At 46.7% G+C, this 20,010-nt stretch overlaps 1 protein-coding gene across 1 annotated transcript in view; it reads right to left on the minus strand.

Annotated features, from left to right (window-relative positions):
* Positions 1-20,010, minus strand: part of LOC103185594 (regulating synaptic membrane exocytosis protein 1) — a 229,299-nt gene that overhangs the window by 65,282 nt on the left and 144,007 nt on the right. Inside the window, exons 10-20 of the mRNA XM_042332866.1 lie at positions 18,425-18,471; positions 16,607-16,719; positions 15,450-15,580; positions 14,519-14,690; positions 13,491-13,644; positions 12,579-12,650; positions 10,798-10,951; positions 9,221-9,349; positions 5,285-5,347; positions 1,719-1,796; positions 41-142 (exon numbers count right to left, since the gene is read on the minus strand). Coding sequence (XP_042188800.1) covers positions 41-142; positions 1,719-1,796; positions 5,285-5,347; positions 9,221-9,349; positions 10,798-10,951; positions 12,579-12,650; positions 13,491-13,644; positions 14,519-14,690; positions 15,450-15,580; positions 16,607-16,719; positions 18,425-18,471 — 1,215 coding nt within the window. The remainder of the gene's footprint in view (positions 1-40; positions 143-1,718; positions 1,797-5,284; positions 5,348-9,220; positions 9,350-10,797; positions 10,952-12,578; positions 12,651-13,490; positions 13,645-14,518; positions 14,691-15,449; positions 15,581-16,606; positions 16,720-18,424; positions 18,472-20,010) is intronic.

The following is a 20,010-nucleotide window of genomic DNA, read 5'->3' on the forward strand; positions in this document are numbered from 1 at the left end:
GTGACTGAAAGGATATCGGCCACTTTCTACTCTTCCTTACCTAACCAAGAGTTCTGTAAAGGACAGTATTCGTGAGTCCCGAGTCAGGGCAGTGTCCTGCCTACGTGCGGAGCGGGACTTAATGCAGGCAGGCAAGGTGGAGCTTCCGATTGAAAACGATAACAAATTAAAATCAACAGTGAGCAAAACGATCAAAATTCATCAACCAAAAGCAAAACACGGATGTACAAATGACTTGACCAACGATGACTCAAAACAACAGGGTAAAAATTGTGTCTGTCGAGTTAACAAGTGGGACATAGGAACAGGAGCAGGCCATTCAGCCCCTCAAGCCTTTCCGTCATTCTATTGGATCCCGGCTGGGTTTGGAGGGAAGGAATGGTGGGTGGAGGGGAACGGAGTATGAAGTAACAGCCCAAATTTTACCCTCGCTGTCCGGGAAATCAAATGCAACAAAAAGAAGTTAAACAAAGGGAATCCAAGCTGAAGTTAAAATAATTGAATAAATGTGAATACACTCACTGGATAAATTAACTGAATTCTCTTTGGAGGGTGAATAATGACCTCTATAGTAATGGTTTCACTGCCCACTTTGACTGTGTAATACCCTGAAAATAGTCATTCACTGCTAAATTCTTCTTGTAATTCTTCTGGTAATATTTCTAAAGTGCAACTTAACTTGGCACATCACGCAAAAGAACGGATTATTTTTGGAAGTGATGATTATCATCATCATTATTTTTATTTCACATAAAAAACTTGGTGGCCCCAGGAGGAGAAACTCCCTTCTCTTTTCAAATAGTGCAATGGGATGTTTAACATCCACCTGAACAGGTAGATGGGGCTTTCGCTTAAAGTCTCCTTCGAAGGGCGCCACCTTTGACAATGCAGCGCTCCTCCCAAGCACTGCACTGATCCATGCCATCTACACATGGAAAATTCCCAATTATCCCCAATGGGATGTGGCACTCTCTCTTCTCAAAGGGAAGAACCTTGCTGACACAATCTCTGAAGAGATAGGCGCAGGTTGATGAGAGGCAAGACTTGGGGACTCCAGAATGTGTGTTGGGCTAACTGTTTAACCAGCTGAAACTTGCCATTACTGACACCAGTACCACTTGACCCATTAGTGCTTTGGCTTGGTTAAGTGTCACAAGAGGCTAACCCCCCACTCCATTCTCTTTTAACAGACCATTATGGCAAAATTTGAATCCTATTTGAAGCTAGTCTCGAATAATAATAATCATTGCATTTGATATAGCGCCTTATCACGTCGTTGAGACGTCTCAAAGCGCTTCACAGAATGTATCGTAAAGTGGACTGAGTGGGGATTTTGGGGGCGAAACCCAGCAGCCAATCACACACAGCAGAGCCCCACAAACAGTTGAGTGACCAATTTTTTTTTTTGGAGGGACTATTACCCCGAAACGTGATCCGCCAATCGACTAACAACCGGGTTCCTACTGACTGCTATAAACAGAGGTGTGTGGAATAAAAAAACTTGCCTAAGATTTCGCCCTGCCCGGAAATCAAACCCAGGTCCTCTTGCTTACGAGTGCTCTAACCAGTCCACTATGGGACTTCATGAGGTGACTCTATGGGATTGTAAAGTGTTAGCAATTTGGTTTCTTCCGCCCAATTGAAGCTCCTGTCCTTCACGGCTAGAGTAACATAAGGTGTTAGATGTGTTGGATGTGTCTTTTTGATTCCCGTCTTACCTGTAAACATCTCGGTGAATGCCATTCATTAACAATGGCATCTTGGGAGGCAAGGTCCTACCGTAGCTAAGGACATTTCTGGTTTGGGAGCAGCAGAGAAACAGACACAACAGAAAGCGAAAAGAAAAGAAAAAGAAAAAAAAGTCACAAACCTCCCCTCTGAACAACGAGAGAAAAGAAAAAGAATCTTAACGTAAAAGAGAAGATAGAGTAAAATGACCCGAAATGCTGTTGCCGCCTCAGAAATGTTTTTATTCCTGATGGGAATTCTAGTTGGTTGAAGTGGGAATTGACGGAAAAGTTTGGAATTGGGAGAGGGCTAAAAGGAGTTCAAATGTATTTGTAATCGATTCCCTCCCTCTCCCCAAGGGTATGCAGATATAGGAACATTGGAACATAAGAACAGGAATAAGCCATTCAGCCCCTCGAGCCTGTTCTGCCATTCTTTCAGATCACGGCTGATCTGTACTTCAAATCCAATTATCCACCTTTGCCCCATATCCCTTGATACCCTGACCTAACAAACATCTATCCACCTCAGCCTTGAAGTATTGAATGGATCCAACATCCACAGCCTTTTGGGGGATTATGTTTCCTTACAGTTAATGATCTAAACACAAATGAAGATACCTTGAGCGTCCAGTCAAACAGGGTAAAGTGGAATTCACAGCACAGAACAGAACGTGCTGACAACAACAACTTGCATGTAGGTAGCGCCCCTCACACAGGGTAGGATCCCAGAGCGCTTGAGAGTGGTGGAGCATGAGCAGGGAGGGAGGTGTGGGTGACCGTAGGTGCGTTTGAAGAGGAAAGTCTTCAGGCGTGACCTGAAGATGGAGAAGGAGGGGGCAAGATTGAGGAAGAGTGTTCCAGAGTTTTGGGGTGTAGTGGCTGAAAGTGAAGTCACTGATGGTGGAACTGAGGGCACGAGGGACATGCAGGGGGCTGGAGCCAGTCGAGCGGAGGCAGCGGGTTTGTAGTAAGCAGGTTGGAGAGGTAGGGAGGTGCCAGGGCATGAAGGGATTTGAAAACGAGCGAGAGGGTTAACAAACACACGCGGGGATAGCGGCTTTGCAAACAGCACCTCGCATCGGATAAAGCAATTCGTGACTGGGAGGTCGAGGCTCTTACGGGAACCAGACGCGCGCGGGCGAAACAGCGTCCCTGAGGAGTAACGCACTCAGCACTTCCCTGAGACACACTTTTGATGGTCATTAGTGTCTATATTTATAATAATATTTGCATTTGATATAGCGTCTCACCATATCGTTGAGACGTCTCAAAGCACTTCACAGGACAGACCATGAAGTGAATTAACTGTATATTTTGTGGGCAAAACACGACAGCAATTATTTTTGTTTTAATTAATTTTTGTGGAGAGATTATTATCCCCAGAAAGCGATCCGCCAATCGACTAACGACTGAGTTCCTACTTACTGCTGGGTAAACAGAGGTGTGTGGATTAAGGAAACTTGCCCAACGTTTCGCTCTGCCCTGAATAGGCCGTTGGCACCTCAGCAGAAATTGGTAGAAACATAACGATGCACGAGGGGACACCTGGACAGCTGATGTCCAGCTTCTTGCGAGAACTTTGCTGCATTCAACAATGTTCTTACTCTGTGCTGCTGCTGACGGCTTATCGAGAAGATCAACAGCTCCCTCTGTACGAAGGACAGCAAATTACGCTTCACCTGTAAAACGTTTCAATTCCTCTCCTTTGCCTCAAGAAAACTCCCTGAATTCAGAACCATAGAAATTTACAACACAGAAGAGGGCCATTCAGCCCATTGTGTCTATGATGGCTCACTTAAGAGCAACCCTTTCAGTCCCATTTACCTGCCCTACTCCCCCCCATACCGTTTGTTGTGTCAGCCAGGGGCAGTGGTAGCGCTCTCGCCTCTAAGTTAGAAGGTTGTGGGTTTAAGCCCCATGTCGGGACTTGGAATCACACAGTCTAAGCTGACGCTCCAGTGCAGGGCTGGGGGAGTGTTGCATTGTCGGAGGTGCCGTCCTTCGGCTGAGACATTAAATCGAAGTCCCGTCTGCCTGTTAAAGTGGATGCTAAAGATCCCACGGCACTATTGGAAAAGAGGAGGGAGTTTCTCTCTCCCGGTGTCCTGGCAAACAATCCCCCAAATAAAAAGAATTGATATGGCAGTGTCACAATGTGACCGTTGGGAGTCATTTGTCAAATCAATTTGAGGAAGGCTGATGTTTGTCGAGGAGATACTTTGTACGTTTCGATGCATTGAGCAGTCATTGAGAATATTGGATGGTTAGTGAGATGGAACAATGATCTCCAGCCTTAATTGTCCCTTACGTTTTCTGTACATGAACTGTGTGCGGTTCGTCAAATGTCATGGCCGTGCATTATAGTGTATGTAGAGTCCTGTAGCATAGCGGTTACCGAACTCGCCTCGCAAACGAGAGGACCTGGGTTCGATTGCTGGGCAGGGTGAACCGTAGGCAAGTTTCCTTGCTACACACGCCTCTGCTTACCCAGCAATAAGTAGGAACCCGGTTGTTAGTTGATTGTCAAATCGCTTTCTGGGGATAATAATCCCTTCCAAAAAAACATTTGTTCACTCAATCCACGACTGTCTGTGGGGCACTGCCGTGCACAATTGGCTGCCGCATTTCGCCCACAAGTTATAGTATCAATTCACTTTACAATATATTTTGTTAAAGCGCTTTGAGACGTCTCAAACATGTGATAAGGCACTATATCAAATGCAAGGATTATTATTATTGCTGTTATTATAGAGACTGGCTGCATTGATGGAGCTGAGTGTCTGCCAAGGAGATACTGAAGAGTGAGGTGCTACCAGCTTGGAGGACTTTACCACCAGCCTCTGACCTGCATAGACCAAACATGCAACCAGCTTGCAAAAAAGCTTCATTCGCCACCTGAAACATCTCGCCATCTGCAGTGTCCTTCTGAGACACTTTTACTTCCACCAAAAACCCTGTTGGACTTCCTTTCCTCGGCTGAGAAACGGCTCTTTCTCGGCAAAACCACAGCCAGCGGTGATCGCGACTCGTAAACCGTAAGTGTTTGGCGGCATGGATACTTCACCCTCCCCACCCACCACCGACTCACAAAGCAGCCCCCTCTCGTTTACGAGCGTCACCCTTTCAGACCACCGGTGAGGCGACATAGCGGACAACAAGCAGCTCAGCCTCCTCCCCCGCTCCCAATGCGGTTCGACGAGATATAACCGGCGCGTCTCGCCAGCGTGGTCAGAAAATCCGTGCGAGAGAGAAAGGAGGATTGCCCAATTTGGCGCTGGCTAGCTTTCGGCACGAGCAAGGGAGCGAGGCACAGAGAGAGAGAGAGAGAGAGAGAGGGACTAAGCGTTTGCGTGGCTGATGCTGAGCAGACGATGGGTAACAATGAATTAACTAAAGAAACAGTAAAGGCACTTCACCAAACAACAACAACACGGTCAATAAAAATGTACCAATGGGAAAACAATGAAAGTCATTCATCAGATTGCCTTGACTTACTGCTCGGGAGGGAGAAAGGTGCTGTGAATTTGCTCTTTAGGCTGCTGTTATATACTTACCTGGATGTGTGCAAACACTCCACACTTCTTCCACGCTTTGCCTTGGGTAGCATAAGGAGCTCACTGCACAGACAATGATGAATGATTGATGAGCCATGGGCCCCGAGGGTGAAGGGTGGAGAGGATGGTGGGGTGGGAGGGGGGGGTTAAAAAGGTCAGAGCGATGAGATGGGTGGGATGGGGTTTTGGGGGGGCGTGTGAGAAAGAAAGTGAGATATGATGAAGATGTCACTGAGAATGAATCAACCAACCAACCAACGAGTCTTTTTTTTATCATCGAACATTTAGGCGCACGCGAGCAGCTTAATATATCCGTAGAAACGCTGGTCAGTGTTTTACGTTCATGCCGGTGGTGACTTGTGTTTCTTTGCTTCCCCCGTCTCCAGCTGCTTCCCTCTATCCCCTCCCTCCCTCACCACGCCCCCCATCCCCCCCACCACTCACCCCTTCCCCTCCTTTCCCAACTGACACCTCGCACGCACAAGACATGGTCTCACCTGGAGAAGATCATTTGCCTCATTGATCTCCCCCTTCCATCAAATCTACAGAGTTGTGCTGGTTCCCTGGCTTTCTGGCCTCTCCCCCCTGATGTGGAGAAAATGAGGCTTTGGAAGCCCTCAGAAAGATGGGGGGGTGTGGGTGGGGGGAAAAACGCTGGCGTAAAGATGCCACCAAGTTAATGAACATCATCTCTCAAACGTAATCACACCAGGTCTTGACTCTAACCTGATGTGGCCTTGCAGCTGATGACTTGAGAATCAGCCTGGACCATGGGGCTCCTCACTCTACGTCCGAAGAGCGTTTCATAGTGTGAGTGGTTTCCCAATGAACACTTCATCAGCCAACAACTTTTCATTCTCCCACCACCCCTCTCCCTCCTTCGTTCATCAACAAAGTTGAGTCTAATTCCCCCACCATCAGGGATCGACAAGTGGAGCAAGGGTGGGTGGGGGGGGGGGGGGGCATCTCCAGAATATGGTCCAAAAGCTTCTAAAAACCTTCCCCCTCTCCCCTCCAAAAAAGAAGTAATTTCTAGCTCATCTCGACGCTGGTGCCAATCACACGTTACGGGCTGGTGAAGTGGAGGGGTGCGAGTGTGGCTGTCGAAGCTAACAATAAAAAATAATCCATCCCCACATTTGTTATAGCACCATTCGTGTCCGGGGGTGGGGGGGGGGGGCGTGTGGAAACGCTTCACGGGATTCGCTGTAACATGTGTCCTGCATACGAGCGCACAGCGATATTCCCGCAAACAGCCATGATGTACGTGATTGGAAAGATAAATAAAACCGAGTTGCCAAAGCCTCCAAGGCTGCAATTGTACTGAAAATAATACTATCTCGGGATACAGTATATAGTTTGGGACATGACATGTGCAAGCGACTGCCAGGATGGTGGAAAGCGAGCTGGATGGACTTCAGTTTTCTTTCATCTCGCACTTCTTACGTTCTTACGTTCATCTTCTGGCCCCCCACCCCACGCTCCACCCTCTCAGTCTATATCTCAAGAACCCCGCAGACAAGCCCCGATCCTCGTCAGATCATCTAAGGATAATACGGACCTGATGCCTGTCTCCAAACTACCCGAGCAAGTCAGGTGATGAGATGGGCTCTCTGGTAGGGCGAGACTGGCCTGAGCCAAATGACCAGGTGCTTAAGTGTGTTCCTGTATCTCAGCTTTCTCTGTGTGAGGGCAGACCACACTAAGGGACTACAATACCAATCACAGCCAACAGAGGGCTAAAGTCATAGCTGATGCCAGGAGCTCAATCCTGCCCATAATCCTCCTACTGCTGCAAGCCCAAGGAGTAACTGATAAGAACAGTGCTTTAGTACCTGGAAATTCACGTTTCTCTGCAGTATTTCAAGATGTTACCCTATATGGAAGTGCAAGTTGTTGAGTGTAATAACTCTTTCTGTGCAGCTGCCACAAACAGCCACATAACCAATTCGGAGAATTGTCCATGTCCGGGTCAATCGTTGAAAATTTCTTCTCTTCTGGTGTCTCTAACCCTGCTCTAAACCCCGAACCCCCATCCCACCAGTCCTAGCCAGGCTTCACTGGATCCTTATCACAGAACGGATTGATTTCAAGATCCTCACACAAATCCCTTCACACCCTGGCACCTCCCTAGCCCTCTGACTAGCTTATTCCCCACTCTACCACTCGCCGACTCCACTTGACTGTCTCTGACCTCCTGCATGTCCCTCGTCCCATCCACTCCACCGGCAGTGGCCGTGCTTTCATCCACTTAAGCCCCGAAACTTTGGAACTCTCTCCCTCAATCCCTCAGCCTTGCCCCTTCCTTCCCCATCTTCAGATCATCCCTTAAGACCTTCCTCTTTGACTGTGCCCTACTATGACCTACCCCTTCCTACCGGCTTGGTGTCAGGCTCCACCGCTGGTAGGCGCTCTGAGATGCTACATCATGCTACATTGTGTGAAAGGCACTATATAAACCCAACTCCTTGTTTTGTTCAACATCCAACAGTTGGATGCAAGTTCAATTTACTGTCTTAAGGACAGCAACTCTGACAATACACTTCCCACAGTTTCTTCCCTGAGCCTGGAGCAGTGGTAGGACTCTCTCTCGCCTCTGAGTCAGAAGGTTGTGGGATCAAGCCCCACATCGGGGACTTGGAATCACATGGTCTAAGCTGACACTTCAATGCAGTGCTGGGGTGGTGGGAGGGGGCTTGTGTTCCATTGTCGGAGGTGACGTCCTTCGGACGAGACATTAAAAGGAGGTCTATCTGCCTGTTCAGGTGGACTTTAAAGATCCCCTGACGCTATTTGAAAAGAGTAGGGAGTTTCTCTTGTTGTCCTGGCCAACAATCCCCCAGAAAAAAACGGTTCTTTACATCATGGCTGTTTGTGGGGCTACTTCTGTTCGCAAATTGGCTGCCACATTTCGCCCACAAAAAACACAGTCACTCACTCGACTGCACTTCACAGTAAAATCCTCTGAAACGCTTTGAGGTTCACTCCCAACATGAATGGAGCTGTATCGAATGCGAGGATTATTATTAATAATACTAATAATAATAGTAAATGGGAATAGAATAACAGCCAATGGATTTTGTTTCACGGGAAGGTGATCTTTTGAAACAATACATCACAATAACTGACTCTGGCCAATGTTGGAAGTAACAAGGGTCTAAACAGCACTAGCAACAAGTGTGTCTCCAGGGCCATTTGCAGGCAGGGACTGTGATGTGGATGAGATCATTGGTTCTCCTGAGCACAGTAGACATGAGAGCTAACTCCCACCCGTGCTTTATAGGGGTTGATTTGTGTCCGACTGGAAAACAAGGTTACGTCCAAGGAAAATAACTGCTGTCACGGACTGCGCGCAAATGTGTGTCCGCAAGGTCTGAAGACTTTCAGCAGGTTCATAGAAACCGAGGGGTTTTACACACAGATATTCTCCCTGTACTCCATTCACACAGCATCTTGCAATTCCATCCATTGGTTCATTACAAGCACAGGTGACAGTCTGAGGCACAACAAAAAATATTGCAAACACCCCTACCATCCTCCCCCCCCACCCCACCACACCCCCCGCCCCACGCACACACAGATACATACACCATACACACATGCACACCACACCCATGCACACACCCATACATACATGCACACACACACATACCACAATACACACCGCACACATCACAAACCATTCCCCCCCACACATACACACCACACACACCACCACACACAGACACAAACGCCACACACACAGACACACACAGACCCATACCACACACACACATACACACACACACACCCATACACATATCACACACAGAAACATATGCACACACATAAACACCACATACAGACACATACACACATGCACTCACGCACACGACATGACTAGTTTCTCATGTACAAAATTAACAGAGGATCAAGCAACTCGACCGAAGTCTGTACCTGTCTGGATCATACGATGAGTACCGACTGTCCGAGTCCCTGGACATGTGCTCTACTGGGCTGCAGGAGCCGTCTTCATACAGAGTGGGGGATCGGGAACGCCGGCTTTGGTGGATTTCATCTAAACTCCTGCGGAGAAAGATTAAATAAATAATAATAATAATATTTCTCGTATTTGATATAATGCCTTATCACGTCATTGAGACGTCTCAAAGCGCTTGACAGAATGTAATGTAGAGTGGATTGACTGTGTATTTTAGGGACAAAACGAGGCAACCAAATTATTATTATATTTATTTTTTTAAAGGATTGTTACCCGTAGAAAGCAATCTACCAATCGACTAACTTACTGCTAAGTAAAGAAGCATGTGGAGTAAGGAAACTTGCCTAAGGCTTCCCCTGCCTGAGAATCAAACCCGGGGCCTCTCACTTGTGAGGCGAGCGCTCGAACCACTGAGCTACAAAATAAAACAAACTTTGCACACTTGGTACAGTGCCTTTCATGACAGGAGGGCAGCAATTTCCCACAAATAATCCATAAAGCAAACGACCAATTTTTTTTATCTGTGTGTGTGTGGGGGGGGGGGGAATGTGTTGGCCAGGGACATTGGGAGAAACTCCCCTCTCTTTCCGAGGTAAATAAAAATAATAATAATATTGACAATTTCGATGGAGGATTGTCAAAAACGAAACAGTTAGCAATCAGAGCAGTTTCATTTCTGCCTGAATAACGCGACAAGCAATTCCTCCTCTGGCCACAACGAGGAGCAGCCTCGGCAGACATCCATTCACAATGGAAAAATCCCATTCCAATGGAACTATAATAATAATAATAATTATCCTTGCACTTATCATGTCGTTGAAACGTCTCCAAGCGCTTCTCAGCATATACTGTAAAGTGAACTGACTGTGTATTTTGTGGGCAAAACGCGGCAGTCAATTGCGCTCAGCAATGTCCCCACACACAGTCGTGGATTGAGTGGATTGAGTGAACAAATTACTTTTTTTTAATTAATTTTTTGAAGGGTTATTACCCCCAGAAAGTGATCCACCAATCGACTAACCAACCGAGTTCCTACTTACTGTTGGGTAAACAGAGGCCCATGGAGTAAGGAAACTTGCCTAAGATTTGGCTCTGCCTGGGAATCGAACCCAGGTCCACTTGTTACAGGGCTCTTAATATCTCATCAGACGGACAGAACCTGCAACAATCCAGCGCTACCTCCCCTCCCCCTCCCCCTCCCCTCCCACCTCAACACAGCTCAATCCATGACATCAATGCTGTCTGACCCAGAAGTGAGAGCACTATTGACTCAATCCCTAAGCCTCGCCCACTCTTTCCCCATTTCAGGTCTCGCCTGAAGACCTTCCTCTTCGACTGCGCCTACGGTCACCTTCCCCCTCCCCCTGGATCAGCCTCGGGCTCCGCCACTGTTAAGCGCTCTGGGACGCCGATATAACTGCAAGTTGTAGTTGTTGAGCCAGGCCGACAATAACAAAGTGAAAAGCAAGGCAATCGCTGTGGGGAGCGAGACAGACCCACTGGTTATTGCCCAAACTGAGAAGCACAGACCCACCTCTGGAGGGGGACACTGGGTAAACGTGAGCGGTTCCTGCCCTGGCCATCACCGCGGTGAGGGGAGACAGAGCGGGAACGATGGTGGGGGAGTCTCTGTTGCTCCGGCACTGTTAATGTGCTCGACCTGCTCTCTCTACTGCTCGCCCTGTAATCTGTGGGGTGAGAGATCAAAACAGCGAGACAAAAACACACAAACACACACACACAAACAAACAAACAAACACCGGGAGCGTTACCACTGGTTAGTCAGAACTTGCGAAGAGACATTTGCAAAAAAAAAGTAAGGTAAAAGCCTGCGTGAAATAATAACCTTTCATATCTGTGGTTTCATGCTGATGAACCCAAACCCTGTTATTTGTTCACTGGGGAGAAATTCCACCCCCGTCTACATTTATTCTGCTGATTTTTGGTGTGGTTTTAGAGCGTTCCGCAATTTGGTGAATTTCTTAAACACAGCACTTAACTGTGAAGCCATTTTTCTCTCTGATTGTCTCAAAGAAACTTCAGAAATCAGACTTCAAAGGCTGAATTTTAATAACGATCAAGAATAGCCATCCTTGCATTTGATAGAGCAGCTTATCACGTTGTTGCGACATCTCAAAACACTTAACAGGATTTTACTGTAAAGTGCAGTGACTGTGTTTTATGGGTGATTGTTGCAGCAAAGTCCACACAAACAGCGATGAAGCGAGTGACTGATTTTATTTTGGGGATTGTCGGCCAGAACACCAGGAGAGAGAAACTCCCTTCTCTTTTCGGGATCTCGTGTGTCAGTTCGGTGGTTGCACTCTCGCCTCTCGGTCAGAAGGTTGTTGGTTCAAGCCCCGGGTCGGGACTTCAATTCAAACAACCTACGATGATAACTGAATAGTCTACAGCTGACTCAAAGCAGAGGCATAGGACGACTTTGACGCAGAATTATTCACCAACACTCTCAATGCAGTGCTGAGGGGGAGAAGGGGTGGGGAGCTCTGTATTGTCAGAGGTGCCGTCCTTTGCATGAGACGTTAAACTGAGATCCCATCTTCCTCTTCAAGTGGATGTTAAAGATCCCGTGGTGCTATTCGAAAAAAGAAGGGAGTTTCTCTAGTTCTCTCGGTGTCCTGCCCGACATTCCCCCAGATAAAATTGGTCAATCCATGGTTGTCTGTGGGACATTGCTGTGTTCAATTGGCTGCTGCGTTTCGCCCCCAATATACACAGTCAATCCACTTTACAATATATATAAGCTGCTGTATCAAATGCAAGGATTACTTATTATCTTTAACGCATTGAACAATTTGCGAAATCCCGGGTGCCCTGAAATGCTGCGTTAATAATAAAACAATAAATCTAGCCCCAGGTGTTATTTCTCCCTCAATGAGTGTAAAGAACAACGTAGACCTTAAAGGCATGCAAAACCCAATAACCCCAAGAGCTTTGCAAGACAGCGCGACTGAGAGAGGCAGTTATGCAGCAAAGGCGAGGCATTGTGAAATCCATTTGAACATAGTCCTTGCTAGTAATAATAATAATCCTCGCATTTGATATAACGCCTTATCACGTCTTCGAGATGTCGCAAAGCGCTTCACAGACTTTTAGGCAGCGGATATCAAAGGTTCAGTGACAATTGCCGTCAACACAGAGATATGTGTTTTGTACTCTCTGTGTCCAGGAGCGAGATTCTGCCCTCCTGCTGGAGCCCATACAACAAAAGCAAGCAGTAAATGAGAGAAAGAGAGAGAGAGAGAGAGAGAGTGAGAGGCCATTTCGTTGCTTGGCTCTGTCGCTCCCACCCACCTGTGGTCATCACGCCAATAGTATCATCAACATCATACTCTGAGCCGCCACTATCACCAACTCGCTGAGACCCTGGGCAGTGATGGACAAACAGACAGAACAGCTGGTACCTGGGATCATTACAGTGATCATTCACGCTTACAGTAACACATTTATCACATCAGTAAGTTAACAACCTGAAATATTATTATTAATGTTAATAATAATCCCTTGAGTTTTGATATTGCACCTTTCAGGTCAGTGGTACGCCTCAAAGCTTTTCACAGGATATATTGTAAAATATAGTGATTGTGTGAGGATAATATAATAATAATCCTTGTATTTGATATAGCGCCTTTTCACGTCTTCTAGACGTCTCAAAGCACTTCACAGAATATACTGTAAAGTGAATTGACTGTATATTTGTGGGTGAAATGTGGCAGCCAATTACGCACAGCAGTGTCCCCTTTGTGAATTGAGTGACCAAATTATCATTGTTTTTTTTAGGGTTATTAGCCTCGGAAAAAAGCGATCGGCCAATCGACTAACAATCGTGTTCCTACTTACTGCTAGATAAACAGAGGCATGTGGAGTAGTGAAACGTGCCCAACATTTTGCCCTGCCCAGGAATCAAACCCAGGTCCTCTCACTTGCGAGGCGAGTGCTCTAACCACTGAGCTTACAGGACTAACAAATATTAATTAATTAATATTAATTAATATTTGTTAGGTAAGGGTTTCAAGGGATACGGGGCAAAGGCGGGCAATTGGAGTTAAGGTACAGATCAGCCATGATCTAACAGAATGGCAGAACAAGCTCGAGGGGCTGAATGGCCTCCTCCTATATCTATGTGTCTAAGAGGATTCCCTCTTCGGACCAGACTGTAACCTGGCCTCAAGTCTTATGGTACCAGCGCAATGAACAAGGACCTACTTTGCAGTCGTTTACTGGGGCTGTCGCTGTGGACGTGCCGCCGTGGCATGTATGGCGATGGCTGAGGCAGAGGTAGTGAGGACACGTCGTGGGTTTGAAGCTTGTACCAGTGTGGCTCGTCATCAAGTAGCGCCGTCTCCAACTCAATCAGGATCTGCAAAGGCAGAAACACGCCATCTAAATCACAAAAGCAATCCTTGCACTTGATACAGCGCCTCATCACGTTGTTGAGACGTCTCAAAGCGCTTCACAGAATATACTGTAAAGTGGAGTGACTGTGTATTTTGTGGGCGAAACGCGGCAGCCAATTGCGCACAGCAGCGTCCCACAAATAGTGACCAAATTTATTTATTTTGTTAAAAGGGTTTACGGGCAACCGACTAGGCTCACGCCCCGGGTCATCGTGTGGGTGCAACGAAAATGGCTGCCGGTCAGCACTTCCAGGTTGTAAGGTCACTGTTGACGTATATTCTCCTGCGCGGTGCGGGGGGGACTGGAAACCGGGGCAGTATGGGATGCCAGGATTCCGCGTTTACTCTCTGTGTAGGAAACCGTGGGGGAATAGCGCTTGTGTTTGTGGGGGGGACGGGAAGGGAGGGGGTCTGTTGGAGGAAACAGGAGTGAGCTGCTCACTAACTCTGTATATGACCCTGTTCACCTTCTCTGCTGTGTGACAGGAACCCACTGCCCCAAACTGCGGGTGGGAGCCAAGTGGGCAGGAGGGGAAAGATGGCTGAAGGAACAACTAGGACAAATTACATTTACACAGCGCTTTTCACATTGGAAGGATGTCCCAAGGCCCTGATAGTTAAGGGTCTGCAACCGAGCTGGGGGCTGGAATTGAGAGGGGCAGAGGGTGGGGGAGGACAGGGGAGGGCGGATGGCGAAAGGCACAGTCAAAGAGAAAAGTCTTGAGACGGGTCTTGAAGGAGACAAGGGAGGGGTCGAGACGGAGGGGCTCTGGAATGGAGTTCCAGAGGGTGGGGGCAGCAATTATTTTTACATGAATTTTTGGGGGGTTTCTTTACCTCTCCGAGAAATTCGCTTTCCTCCTCCTGTACCCGAGGCTGGTCCCAGAGGGTGATCTCCAGCATCCGCTCCCGGAAATCCCTCCGATGGACGTGGGAATAGAGAAAGGTCTGATTCCATTTGGGCTCCAAACTTTTCTTTACAGTTTTGGTCCTTCGCTTGCTCTTGTCACTGGGTGGGAATGACACACACACACACAGGCACACAGGGTTCAACCAAACAGCCAACGCTACTGATTCCACAAAGTCATAGCAATAGGAGGCCATTCGGCCCATGGAACCTTTACGTAGATCATCTCCATCATTGTAGCTTAACAAGCGATTACCAGGATGGTGGAAGGTGAACTAGATGGACCTTGCTCTTTTCTCGTCTAGCAATTCCTATGTTGCTAATTATCCTTGCCTTTGGTATAGCGCCTTATCGCATCGTCGAGACATCTCACAGGAATTTCTTACTGTAAAGTGCTGGGACTGTTGGTGAATCCTGCAGCCAATTTACACACACAGTAATGTCCCACAAACAGAAAGTGAATTTCCTTCTCACTGCATTGTCACACCCTCAGCACTGCTTTGAAGCATCAGCTTAGACTATATGGGTTTCAAGACACGACATGAGGCTTGAGCCCACAATCTGACTCAAGAGTTGAAAGTGCTACCAATGAGCCAGGCTGGTACCCAGTGACTGAGCCAGGCTGGTACCCAGTGACTGAGCCAGGCTGACACACAGTGACTGAGCCAGGCTGACACACAGTGAAGTGACTGAGTCAGGCTGGCACACAGTGACTGAGTCCGGCTGACACACAGTGACTGAGCCAGACTGACACACAGTGACTGAGCCAGGCTGACACCCAATGACTGAGCCAGACTGACACACAGCGACTGAGCCAGACTGACACACAGCGACTGACACAGTAGGATTCTCGCTGCTCACCTCCTGTCTGGGAGAAAGTACATTTTCACGTAAGGATTTCGAGGCCGTCCCTCCTCTCGGCAAGGCAGGTCGGTGGCTTGTAAAACATTAACTATCAGCTGGTGCCCCACCTTGTCATACCAGAGCTTTACCTGTAATAACAATTGTAATAACAATAATGGTAAAAAATAATAATAGTAATAATAACAATAGCATTCCTTACAATTGATAGAGTCTTTTAATAATAATAATAATAATAATCCTTGCATTTGATATAGCGCTTTTCACGTCGGGAGGACGTCCCAAAGCGCTTCACAGAACACACTGTAAAGTGAATTGACTGTATATTTGTGGGCGAACGCGGCAGCCAATTGCGCACAGCAATGTCCCACAAACAGTCGTAGATTGAAAATGACCAATTTAATTATTGTTTTTAGTTTTGGAGGGATTATTATTAGGCGTGTGGAGTAAGGAAACTTGCCCAAGGTTTCGCCCTCTGCCTTTTCCTTTTTTTTAAACTGTTTGAAACATCCTCCCGACGTGAAATGTAAATTGCATTGTATTTCACAGCGAGGACGTCTCAAAGCGCTTCACAGGATATTCTGTAAAGCTCAGTCACTGTGTGTTTTTAGGTGAAAGCAGAAGATAATTTGCACACAGCAATGTCCTTCAACAGCAACTTGCATTTCTTTTGCGTCGTTCACACAGTTTAGCATTTTAACAGCTGTGAAAAGAATGACCAATTTTATTTGGGGGATTTGTTGGCCAGGACACCAGGAGAAACTCCTGTCTCTTTTGGAACATCGCCATGGGATCTTTAACGCCCACCTGAACAGGCAGACGAGACCTCCTTTAATGGCTGCCACTGTTGTGCCATTTCAGTAAAGAATCACAAGGTACTGTTACTCAAGAGTGTGTGAGAGAGAGAGAGAGAGACTGACAGACAGAGAGAGAGAGAGAGAGAGAGACGGAGCGAGGGCCAAAGAGAAAGCTCTCCCAGTCTATCTCCCACTTTTGGTTATTCACTGAGAGCGAGAGAGAGAGAGGGGGGGGGAGAGAGAGAGGATTACAGAGAGGAGTCCTCATCTTATTTCTGGGTTACTCACTGAGAGAAAAAGAGAGAGCGAGTGAGGGTTACAGAGAAAGGAGCCCCCACACTCCAGCTCTGGGTTACTCACTGAGAGCTGTCCAGGTAAGACCTGAGGGGCATCTTTCAGGGTGCCAGGGCTGGTGGGAGAAATGACTGAAATTGATGGCCGTTCCATCTTCTGGGACTCGAAGGAACTGGAACCTGTGAATAGACAAACGGGATCGATCAGAAAAGCCTCTTGCGAAACACAGATGGTAATAATAATAATAACAACAAGCGCTCTGAGACGCTACCCTGTGTGAAGGGCGCTACATAAGTGCAAGTTGTTGTTGTAATAACAGTAATAATAATAACCTTGTGTTTGATACAGCACCTTATCACGTCAGAAGGAATTCTCAAGGCTATTCACAGGATATCCTAGCACAACTGTGCACTGCGATTCCCCCATAAACAGCCATGAAATGAGTGGCCAATTTTATTTAGGGGATTTGTTGAAACTCCCTTCTTTTTTTGGCACCTCTGACAATGCAAATCCCACCCCAACCCCCCCACTCCCTTCCCCCCAGTACTACGTTGGAGTATCAGCTTAGACTATATGATTCCAAGTCCCATCATGGGGCTTGAACCCCACAACCTTCTGATTCCATCAGAAAATCTGTTAACATTTCCCGGGACAAAACCAAGTGAATCCATGTTTACAAGGGCTTGTGATTTTGTACATCAGAAGCAAAATGAACATAATCTCCCAGAAGGGAAATGAGGAGAAATATTTTCACACAGCGAGTTGTTGGGAATCTGGAATGCATTGCCTAAAAGGCTGGTGGAAGCCGATTCGATAACAACTTTCAAGAAAGAAGTAGATAGATATTTGGGGAGGACAAATTTGTAGGGCTATGGTGGGGGAATGGGGGAGAGTGGGGGAGAGGGAACAATTTGGACAGCTCTTTCAAAGAGCCAGTACGGGCACAATGGGTCGAATGGCCTCCTTCTGTGCTGTATAATTCCATGATAGACCTACTCGATTGTGCAGGCTCCAAAATAATAATAACAAAATAAGGTTTGATAATCATGAATAATAACTATTAATTATGCAATAATAATAATAATAATCGGTACGTCTGCTCTTGCGCCTTTCACATTGGGAGTACGTCACCAAATGCTTCGCAGGAGATAATGTAAAGTGTAGTGATCCATGTGTTTTGTGGGCAAATTGTATTACCAATTGGAATATAGGTCACGGAAAGCATCAGCAATCAAAGTAGAATGTTTAATAAACTTTAATTAATATTATATAGTTAACATTATTATTCATTATTTGTAAAGCACCTGGGGACATCCTCCCATGTGAAAGGTACTTTACAAATGTAGTTTGTTGTCATTCATATTATTAATCTCTTACTTCCTCTCACATTAATATTATTAATAAGAATTATTAAATATTCTGCTTTGATTGCTGATGCTTCCTGTGACCCATATTCCAGCTTAATCATTCATTATTCATATTAATTATTAGTGATTATTAAACCTTATATTTTCTTTGATGAGGATAGTCATGATCTGTATTCCAGTTCAGGTTTCCTTGCAGCATGGTCAAGAGCCTTGAGATGTCCTCCCGACGTGAAAGGCGCTATGTGCCCCTGGAGAGAGAAACTCCCTCGTTTTTTTCAAAGAGTCTCGCAGGGTCTGTAAACATCCACCTGAACAGGCAGATGGGACCTCGGTTTAACATCTCATCTGAAGGACGGCACCTCTGACAATGCAGTAATGCCCCCCCCAGACCCCCCACCCGGCCACGACCTCAGCAATTGGGGCTTGAACCCACAACCTTCTGACCCAGAGGCGAGTGTGTGCTGACCGACAACAGGAAATGTGTAAATATCTCGTCCTTGCTCTTTCCATTACTTACTTGATTCCAATGGCGGATGAGAACTCTCTGGAATTCTGGGAATGTCGCTGGAGATAGGAGGAAAAAAAATACAGCCTTACCACAACGACAAATAACACAAACGTCTCCGCATTTGTTTTAAAACAAACAATTGCAGTACAGCGACCGTCAACCTCCCCCCAATACGTGCCCACCAGAATTCAGAGGTACCGTCTCTCCTGTTTGTCGTGATATCTATTTACCAGGCAGGTCGGGGTGATGAGTGGGAATGACGTGACTTATCTAATATGAGTAAACAGTGAGAGAAGATTTTGTATCCCAGCTCAGGTGCCCAGCCAGTATTGCCAACAACAGCAACAACGTACATTTAGTACAGGGCCTTTCACGTTGGGAGGATGTCCCAAGGCGCTGGACGGTCAGGGATTTGGACCCAAGCTGGGGGTTGGGATCAGGAGGAGTGGAGAGCAGGGAGGGTAGGAGTAGGAGGGTGACCGAAGGCAGGGTCGAAGAGGAGGGTCTTGAGATGGGACTTGAAGGAGGCAAGGGAGGGAGCGAGGCGAAGGGACTGTGGGGTTGAGTTCCAAAGAGCGGGGGCGGAGAGGCTGAAGGCCCAACTGCCAATGGCGGGGCAGACTCCCACTGAGCAGAGGGAGCGGACAAGTTGAAATGAAGTTAGCAGGTGTGAGATAGGGAGAAGGAAGGCCGTGGAAATGTCATTTGTATTGTGATAAATAAATCCTTGCATTTGATGCAGCAACTTATCGCGTTCTCGAAATGTTTCAAAGTGCTTCACAAGGAATGACTGTAAAGTGTAGCGATGGGGGGAAACACACATGGGAGTGAGGAGTGAAAATGCCCACAGAAGGAATACATTGTGATGAGAGTGAGGAAGGAATGGCAACGCGACATTTCTACCTATCTGTTCATGGTGGTTTTGGCTCTGAAGAGATTGAGGACATAATAATAATAACAATAATAATAATAATAATCCTTGCATTTGATATAACGCCTTATCACATCGTTAAGACATCTCAAAGCACTTCACAGAATATACAGTAAAGTGGATTGACTGCGCATTTTGTGGGCGAAACAGGGCAGTCAGTTTGCAGTGTCCCCAAAACAGCCATGGAGTGAGTGACCAATTTTATTTGGGGATTGTTGGTCAGGACACCGACAGAGAGAAACTCCCTTCTATTTTCGAATAGTGCTGTGGAATATTTAACTTCCACCTGAACAGGCCGATGGGACCTCGGTTTAACATCTCATCCGAAGGACGGCACCTCCAACACCCCCAGCATGACGTAGACTATATGATTCCAAGTCCCGAAGTGGGGCTTGAACCCACAACCTTCTGACTCAGAGGCGAGTGAGCTACCACTGAGCCAGGCTGACACACATCTTGTGAGCATATGTTGGAGAACGTACATGCGTGAAGCAAACCTTTGCGTTCCTTTCAGAGAAGACAGATATTACAACATTTTAAATCAAAAAATACAACAGGTAATAAGTACCATTAAAGTTGTGGCTTATTCACAGGAATAAAAACCCAGGTATTTTCCGAAATTTGTCTTTTCTAACAAAAAGGGACAAATTTGGAGGGATGGGGG

Source organism: Callorhinchus milii, unplaced genomic scaffold, assembly GCF_018977255.1.
Source record: "Callorhinchus milii isolate IMCB2004 unplaced genomic scaffold, IMCB_Cmil_1.0 Scaffold3, whole genome shotgun sequence".
In the NCBI taxonomy this organism is placed as follows: domain Eukaryota; kingdom Metazoa; phylum Chordata; class Chondrichthyes; order Chimaeriformes; family Callorhinchidae; genus Callorhinchus; species Callorhinchus milii.